The following is an 8962-nucleotide window of genomic DNA, read 5'->3' on the forward strand; positions in this document are numbered from 1 at the left end:
TTTTTTTTTTTTTTTTTTTGTTCAGTCCCCTGCGAGTGTTTTCATTCTTTTTCTCTCTTTCTCTCCAGCCACTTTCAGGGGAGTGTTTTTCCTGTACACTCCCAGTGTGCCACACTTTCCCCCTTTCTCTGTCCTTTCTCCACAAAAATAGCTCCCTACTGTCTGTGGCTTTTCTCTCTCTCCCCCAGATCACCTCTCTGTCCTCATACCTTCTGAGGTCTGTGGCTCCAAGTTGTGCAGATTGTTGTGTTAATCCTCAGATCAATTTCCTAGGTGTGTAAAATGGTTTGGTGCTGATGTAGCTACATTTCAGGAAGGAGACAAGCTGAGGGTCTCCATGCTGCTCTTCCATCTTGATTGCAATCGCAATCTAATGAATCTTCATTCAAGGTTATTTTTGAAAGATGTTACCCTCATATCACCTTTACTGAAGGAGTTAAATTCCAACCAGCATTAAGTCTTGTTAATCAGAATGTTTCTTAGACTTTTAAAGACTCGTCAAATAGATTGAATATTCTATAATCTGACTATAGTCAGTGAAATGTATATTGTCACCAAAACTGAAAAATAGGTTGCTTTATGGCTACTGTTACTTTTCTTCAGATTCAGTATTATCATAGCTAGTTTAATCTGAAATATTTTGCTAAGTTGCGTATTAAATTGGGATTTGTTTAGGTTTGTTTCATCAGGAAATGGGATAATTTTTTTTTTCTTGTCATCTACCTTCTATAGTTGTGCAGTGACCCTTTATGTCAGTGAAGAAAAAAGCCTTTGTCTGTCTCTTGCTTCTTTACTTGGGTGACTGAGGCTCTCTGATTATAAAGAGAAAAGGAATTAGTGATTCCCTATTATCCTTTCCAGCTTAGGTGTTTTGGAAATAGGATTGCTATTGTGGAATTTCTGAGGTTACACACATTTGAGAAAACTTAAATCATCAGAAATCTCAAAAATGACAGAAAAGTAATATGTTTACCATGTAAAAGAAAATACCACTTATTCTTTCCACTTATTTTGTGTCTCCAATTTAAGTTATGTAATTGTGTTATTTCATTAAGTAATATGTAGATTGGTTCACAGTTAGCAGTGAAGATCTTGTAGGCCCAATAATATATGTTTAATTTTGTTGAATCTTCCTTCCCAGTTTGTGTAGCCTTTGTTTCTTTTTCTTGTCTTAATTGCATTAGCTAGGACTTCCAATATCATATTGAAAAGCATTGGTCAGAGAGGGCATCCATACCTAGTTATCATCCATNCCCCATCCATACTTGGTCTTAGTGGGAAAACTTTTAGAATGACTGTGATGAGTATGATGTTAGTTGTAGATTTTTTATAGAGTCTGTACTTCTGGACCATAGACTTAACACATGCTTCTCAGTTTTTCTTAATTCTTCTTAGGACAGGATGGCTGTAGTAGGCTGGAGTTGGGTATTCTTCCTCCAGGTCAGTGAGGCTCTAGTTAAGTAGTTTCTCCTGAGCACATAACTTCTTGAGAACAGAGTGCTGCTGACTGTCTCAAAATGGTTCCTTTTCTCCACCCTCTGACAGAAAGAGGAGATGCTTTTTCTCTAGTATTCACTTTGAGAACTCATGTAGTATCAGGTATGACTGTCCTGGGAACAGCCTTTTATTTCATGCTTTTTTGTCAGCATCATTCAGTGCTTTGCAAGCACAGCCACATGCTCCTAGTTTTACCATTCTAGCTTTGTTTCCTTTAATGTTAACTTTCAGTAGCTGAAAGTGACAACATAAATTTGTCATATAAATGCTATGTGTTATATAGTGCTGATCTAGCTGTGTTTCAAGAAGGAGACAAGCTGAGGGTTTCCATACTGCTCTGCCATGTTGATCACAGTCTCAGTCTAATGAATCATTAGATCGTGTATTAGTTCATAGATTGCAAAGTATGTGATCCAAGTCACCTAGAGAGGTCTTTTTTTTTCTTTTTCTTTTTTTTGTCAGAAAACCTTAACCTTAACTTAGCTATTATATTCACATAATAGCTTAGATAACATTAGAATGAAAATCACAAAATATGTTCTAAGGTGCATTCTCCTGTGTTACAGTCTTTCCCTTTCAAAAGGGCTATTTCCGCAGCACAAGAAATTAGAAATTACTAGAATGTCATTTGAAAACTTTATATCTGAAAACTAAATGTGACATAAGTTTATACTTACTATTTAAAGAGTAAAAATTTCTCATACCAGTGGAAAGTCTTAGGAATTACTACATTTTCAGTACTCATAAAACTTGAAGAGGAAATTGAAAAAACTTTTCAATGTTGTTTTTTAAAATTTTTCCTTAGGTTTCTAGTTGTTTTAAAGCATTGAGTCATACTTAAGAATTTTTTTTTTTGTCTTTTTATGTGACTAAAAGGGCCTAATCTGCAAGTGAACAAAATCTGGCCCACAACATCATAATATATAGTATATCTAAAGATACTGTGAATGAAGAAATGCTTACCACTAAACTGCTAATATATTTTCGAAGCGTTGGAATCTTCACAGTAGGCCAGAATGGGCCTTTTATTGTCTTACGCATTCATGATTCTTCCATGTTATGAGTTTGTAATCTGAGCTTTTGTTACAAATCAAAGAAGAAGATGCGTTTTTAAAAAATTTAGTACATTTATTACTTACCATTCAGTATTAATTTCTGAAGCTCTTATGAGCAACTTCTAAATTCTGTTCAGATTTACTCCCAGGGTAGTTATTTATATGAAGTAATATATGTCAGATTATTTTGTCTTTAGGAAAATTAAAATGCCAATAAAATATTTTATTAATCACTTCTCTGTATTTGTTGCATTAGGGAATAGATACATTTTAAGAAAATGGATATCATGGTTTTCATTAAATTTTAAGGTTTTCTTCTCTTTACTAAGATATGTTACTCGCTTGGTTAGATTGCAGTTTATTTGAATATATGGTAATCAGGTAAATAGCCTTGGCCAGATACATGAACTGAAGGACAAATAAGCTCAATGTTTTTGGAACGTGAGGGATAACTATTTCTTACTTTCAAAAACCTTAACTTTCAACAGAGCAGATATTTTAAGTCTTTAGGTAGGTTAAACTTAAAACTTCAGTATCCAAACACCAACATTTTGCCCTTCTATGAACTATTTCAAGTTCTTAACAGTTAGAATGTTGCAATAGGTACTTGTGAATTTGTGCTAAAGGGCTCCTCATTTTCTTGACTAAATAAGACCTTAAGGATAAGGTTCTTAACGTGTTCTTGAAAAGGGGTGCCTGGGTGGCTCAGTTGGTTAAGTGTCCAGCTCTTGGTTTTGGCTCGAGTCATGATCTCACGGTTTCGTGAGTTTGAGCCCCACATCGATCTTTGTGCTGATGGTGTGAGCCTGCTTGTTCTCATTCTCTCTCCCTCTCTCTCTCTCCCTCCCTCCCTCTCTTTCTCTCTCTCTCTCTGTCTCTCCCCCTTTCTCTCTCTCTGTCTCTCCCCCTTTCTCCCTGTCTCTCTGCCCCTCCCCTACTCATGCTATCTCTGTCTCTCTCAGAATAATTAAGTTAAGAAAAAATATTTGAGGGAACGAATGAAGTACCATCTTGTCTTTTTGCAGAATGAAATCACTCATTGTCTGCACTGAAAATGCTATTAGAAATGTGTGTGTGTGTGTGTTGGGGGTGGATCGAGGACACTTTTCTTACTGGTACTTGAGTTTCCAAGGATTTTTCAATAATGTAATTGTACTTTAGTGCCATATATGATTGCCAGGAAGTTACTTTAGGTGAAGTACTTACCTAATTACACCTGAAAGTTGAACCTGATTTTTGCAGCCATGATTCCATGTTATGTAACGTATGCTGGGGAAGCAGGTTTTCTTATGCTTCTGGATATGGTGACAAACCAGGAGCAGTAAGCTTAATAGTAAAAAGATTCTTCATTGTGCTCACCTAACCAGATAGACTAGAAAAGCTTGTGGCAAGAAAGTAGGAGGATTATATTTCTCAGTTTGGGTGATGGATAAGAATGTTGAGAAGTATTTATTATTATTTATTATTTTTATAGGATAGATTCCTGTAATCATAGTGGTAGTTTCTTTCTTATAGGTGTGATGTTTGAGAAGACTTTGAGACTTTAGGGTCGGTGTATTTACAGTGTTATAGCTTGCCTTGTTATTTGTTCCTTCATTAGTACAGAAACCCCTTTTGTTACACATTTCAGATGAAGTCTAATGCATGTTAACCATGCTTTTTTCTAGAGCTCTTTCCTAAATTTGCTGCTTCCTTCCTCGTGGCTTTTCAAAATGATTAAACAAAAAAATTTTATAACCATGCCTTACTTATCCTTTTATTTGTCATCCAAGCCAGTTATGCAGTACTATTTTAGAACTTAGGTGATAGGCAGTTGAACTGGGTGTCTGGAGTAGCCAAAGTAGATTGTTTAAAATGCTATTCTAGAGACAGATGGTGTGGAATAGTCAATATCTGAATATTTGTTATGTCTACATAGGCATTGTTTTTGTACTTGTATAGGATTTTAATGAATGTTACCTTTTTATTCCTTCCCTTCCTACTCTTGTTTTTTCTATCAGTGTAAACCAGAATACAAGGTACCTGGACTTTATGTTATTGACTCTATTGTACGACAATCTCGACATCAGTTTGGTCAAGAAAAGGACGTGTTTGCACCCAGATTTAGTAATAACATCATTAGCACTTTCCAGAATTTATATCGTTGCCCTGGGGATGACAAGGTATGCTGCCTTTTTTTTTTTTTTTTTTTTTTTTAAANTTTGGTCTTAACGAGACTCTGGATTTTCTTATTTTATGATTTTGTTACCCTTTAAGTAATTCTGAATTCTAATATTTAGTTCTTACATACTCTGTTCTGAGGTTCTTAGAATCTTCTTAAAAATGAAGAGATGTAGTTGATGTTGCTTCTTTTTAACTTACTGAAGCAATTGGTTGGTGTCAAACCGGCTATAAGAAGCTTTTGGAATTACACTGAAAGCTTATTTATTCTCACAGAAAACTAATTCAGTGTTTTGATATTTGACCTGAGTTGATAGGCACCTATTACGTGCCTATCAGATTATAGAAAAGAACTGCATTTAGATTCTTTTGTTATAGTGGAGTTTCATCAGTGTCAGAAACCATACTGCTAAGTCCACTGATCTGAGTGAATATATGTTCCATACCACATGAAAGGAAGGTTTGGAACCTGAAAGAAAATAAAAAAGTTGATGTGTGTTCAAAGATATTATTTTGGATGCTGATTTGGAAATTTAGTATACCCTTCTGATAGGTTGATTACAGCATTAAAGTTTTAAAAAGTCATGTAAGATAAGGACTTTGGCCTAAAGTTTGTTATTTGTTTAAAAGATAAAGTTAAAGTGACCTGTAAATACAGCTTCGGTGCTGAGATGAATCCTGATCATCTCAGCAGCCCTTAACACAGTGTCCAGCCGAAACCACCCATCTCCTGAGGCCTCACGGACAAGCTGAAACCTAGTTGCCGTTCTTGCCTTTGCTAAATGCAGCTTTCGTTTATTTACCTTGTGTATCTATACAGATGAACGGGGTTTTTCATGTGTTAAGATAAGCAAATGCAAAATTACAGAAACATGATTTCAGAGGTGGAAAGTCTTATAGAAGTATTTGAATCAGTCCTCCCATGCACTGCTCGCATGGTCTCTGAAATGACTGTGCTAAGTTTTGAAAGCAAAAAATTAAAATGTCGTTTTTTTGTTTTTTTGTTTTGTTTTGTTTTTCCTCTAGAGTAAAATAGTGAGAGTATTAAACTTATGGCAGAAGAATAATGTGTTTAAGAGTGAGATTATTCAGCCTCTTCTGGATATGGCCGCAGGGATCCCTCCCCCGGTCGTCACCCCCGTGTTGGCCAGTACTACTGCTGCCATGAGCAACACCCCCGGTAGGTTACTCCTGTCGAGATTTGTTTTCTAAGTATTCTATTCCTGGTTTTCAGGTGGTTATTCATACTTCTCTAGCATTAGATAATTGAAAGGATATGTGATTTGAAGGAAAAATAAACTCAGATTTTATATTTGTGTGTAATTCTTTTCTAAAAATTAAAAAGCCACATTTTTAAATCCCTACAGACATAAATATAATGAACTTTGGGGAATTGGTTTGTCACTTAGATCTTTTCCTGGTTTAGACTGTCTGTAGTCTTTTAAACTTGCATGTAAATTAACCTGATTTAGTAACCAGTAATTAACCTAATTAACCTAACCAGTGTAGTAGGGGAACTTAATATTTATAAGGAACCCTGAAAAACTTATTTAATGGAGCCAAGAATGCTTTAGTAATAATGTCAAAATCCTGTTTTTGGAAGTATATTTGAATGACGTTTAAAATTTGTTATCATCATTTAACGTTTGATATATATTTAGTTTTTGTTGTGTGTCTATATATCTATGCCTCCATTTTTTTTACGTTTATTTATTTTGAGAGAGAGACAGAGCAACTGGAGGAGGAGCAGAGAGAGGGAGAGAGAGAATCTCAAGCAGCCTTTGTGCTGTCAGTGCAGAGCCCAGTATGGCCCATGAGATCAGGACCTGAGCCGAAACCAAGAGTTGGACACTTTAACTGACTGAGCCACCAAGGCATCCCCATATATATCCATTTTAAACAAAAGTAGCTTTACATTATATGTGCTATTTTATAACTTTTTAAATTATATTTTGAATATTTTCTCATGTCATGAATCTTCTGTAGTAAGATTTTTAATGCCTTGTAAGCATTGTAGGCTCTTTTAAGTAGTAGCTTAGTTAATGAGGACACATATGGACAGATTCTTTTGGTATTTTTTTTCAACCCTACCTAATTCTGTAATTATATAATAAAAACATTTATTTAAGTTAGTATATATTTTATAAAAGTGACAAAACAAATCTCTCTACCTTTTCAAGTCTTATTTATTTACTTTACATATTTGTTTGGGTGGGTGTGATGTCTTTTTTAAAAGGAACTCCTGTGACACCTGTTACTCCAGCCAATGTGGTCCAGGGTCTGCCCGACCCGTGGGTATCTCAGATAACGAATACAGATACACTTGCTGCGGTAGCTCAGATCTTACAGAGTCCTCAAGGCCAGCAGGTGAGCAGTTTTTTTGTTACGTGGACAATGATTTAGAGCTCATTTTCATAATGTACCACCTAAAGAATATGCGTTTTCTTATTTTGTAAAAATGAGGTCACACTAGTACTCTGTAACTTGCTTTTTTTAAAACTTAGTAATGCATTGTTTTATGTGCTGTTTTATAAAAAAATGTATTTCACGCTACGGTATTGATTTAGCACATAGTTTGTGCCAAACATTATTAGATGCTGTTGTTACTCCAGTGACAAGACAGGGGAAAGGAGTCTTTCTTAGGGGAGACAAATAAGAAAAAAGCATAAAACTTGTGATAGTGACACATAAGTTAAAACAGTGAATTTTTAGAATGACTAGGTTTGGAGAAAGGGTCAAAATTAGGAAGAGTAGCCAAGCCAAGAGAAGGTGTTTTTGAGAAGTGGCATTTGAAGTAAGACTTGAAATGGAACTAGTCATGGTAGGATTTGAAGATAGCTCATTCTTAGCATAGCCTTTTGTTTTTTTACTTGACCTTTAAAAACCAAATTAACTATGATCTGTGCAATAAAATCCCCCAAACTCTTTTTCCAGATATTCATAAGGTTTAAGCCACCTGTAAGTTTTTGTTTAAATGTCACCTCAGTAAGTCCTTCAAAAAGTTATTTAAAACTGTACATTCTTAACTGCACATGCTTTCACCCCCATCCTTTTTCCTCTCACCTACCTTCTTCCTTTTTTTAAGTTTATCTTAACTTATTTTGAGAGAGAGCATGTGTACGAGCAGGGGATGAGCATGGAGAGAAAGAATCCCACGCAGGCTCTGCACTGTCAGTGCAGAGCCCAGTATGGGGCTCGATCCCACAAACTGTGAGATCATGACCTGAGGTTAAGTCAAGAGTTGGACACCTAACCAACTGTGATACCCAGGCACCCCCTGTCTATTATATTATATAATCTATCTTCTATTACATTTACTTAAATAATTTACTAAATTTATTTTGTTCATTCTCTGGCTCTTCCCACTGGAATGTGTGCTATACAAGGACAAGCTTTTTTTTTTTTTTTGGTCTGTTTTGTTCACTTGTGTATCTCCAATGTTTAGGTAGCAGATGTTCAGTACATTTTTGTAGAATGAGTGAATAGTGTATAGAGCCTAACAATGCGGGGTATATGAAAGATCTTTTAGAGTTGAGATGGCTGAAGGATAAGATGGCCTGTGTATATAAGATAATGACGACAAAGTTGAAATGGTAAACCTAAATGTGGGACCTGGTAGGCTGAAAAAGGGCTCAACAGCGTAGAATCGCCACAGATTTTTATGTTGAAGTCACATGATCTGAACAGTACTTTAATGGACGAGAGAGGAAAGAAGCCTAGAGATAGCAAGTATTGGTAACAATGATAAAGGAAGGAAAGTAATGAATATGTGAAAATAGCAGGGTTGTAGACTCTAAAAGGACAATCTAAGAAAAGAGGAACTACACTAGAGTTTTAAACATGTAAAAACCAATTGGAAAACGGAATTGGATGTTAGATAAAATTCTCAAATTATTAATTTTATGATAATGATATTTTGAAAATAATTCATAAAGCAAATGTTCTCATTTTAAAAGATACCTGTTAAAATAAATACTTTTGGCAGAAGTGATTTTTCCAGAAGAAATAGTACAAAGAAAGTTAAGAAAATACAGTAATCAGTAGAATATGAAGTTTGAGTAAAGGGAAACATAGGATGCTGCATTGCTTTGAACCTGACAAACAATAACAGTGCTATCTGGAAGACTGGGGTTGTCAAAAACAATAGTTAAAATTATGTAAAGCAGAAAATATGAATTTAACCCCCTTCACTCCATCCCTTCCCCAACTCCTCCTGGCCCTTCCTCCTCTCCCTACATTTTTTCCTCCTT

General features: G+C 35.3%; 1 protein-coding gene across 10 annotated transcripts in view; it reads left to right on the plus strand.

The window, feature by feature from the left end:
• The window catches only part of SCAF8 (SR-related CTD associated factor 8), a 162150-nt gene that overhangs the window by 50458 nt on the left and 102730 nt on the right, over nt 1-8962 (plus strand). For all 10 annotated transcript variants that reach the window (XR_013332982.1, XM_077755093.1, XM_077755094.1 and 7 more), the window contains 3 exons: nt 4553-4714; nt 5739-5892; nt 6949-7079. Coding sequence is in view for 9 of the 10 variants with exons in the window: in XM_077755093.1 (XP_077611219.1) it covers nt 4553-4714; nt 5739-5892; nt 6949-7079 (447 nt within the window). In the remaining variant the exon portion in view is untranslated. The remainder of the gene's footprint in view (nt 1-4552; nt 4715-5738; nt 5893-6948; nt 7080-8962) is intronic.

Source organism: Crocuta crocuta, unplaced genomic scaffold (assembly GCF_008692635.1).
Source record: "Crocuta crocuta isolate KB4526 unplaced genomic scaffold, BGI_CrCroc_1.0 scaffold11, whole genome shotgun sequence".
NCBI classification, from domain to species: domain Eukaryota; kingdom Metazoa; phylum Chordata; class Mammalia; order Carnivora; family Hyaenidae; genus Crocuta; species Crocuta crocuta.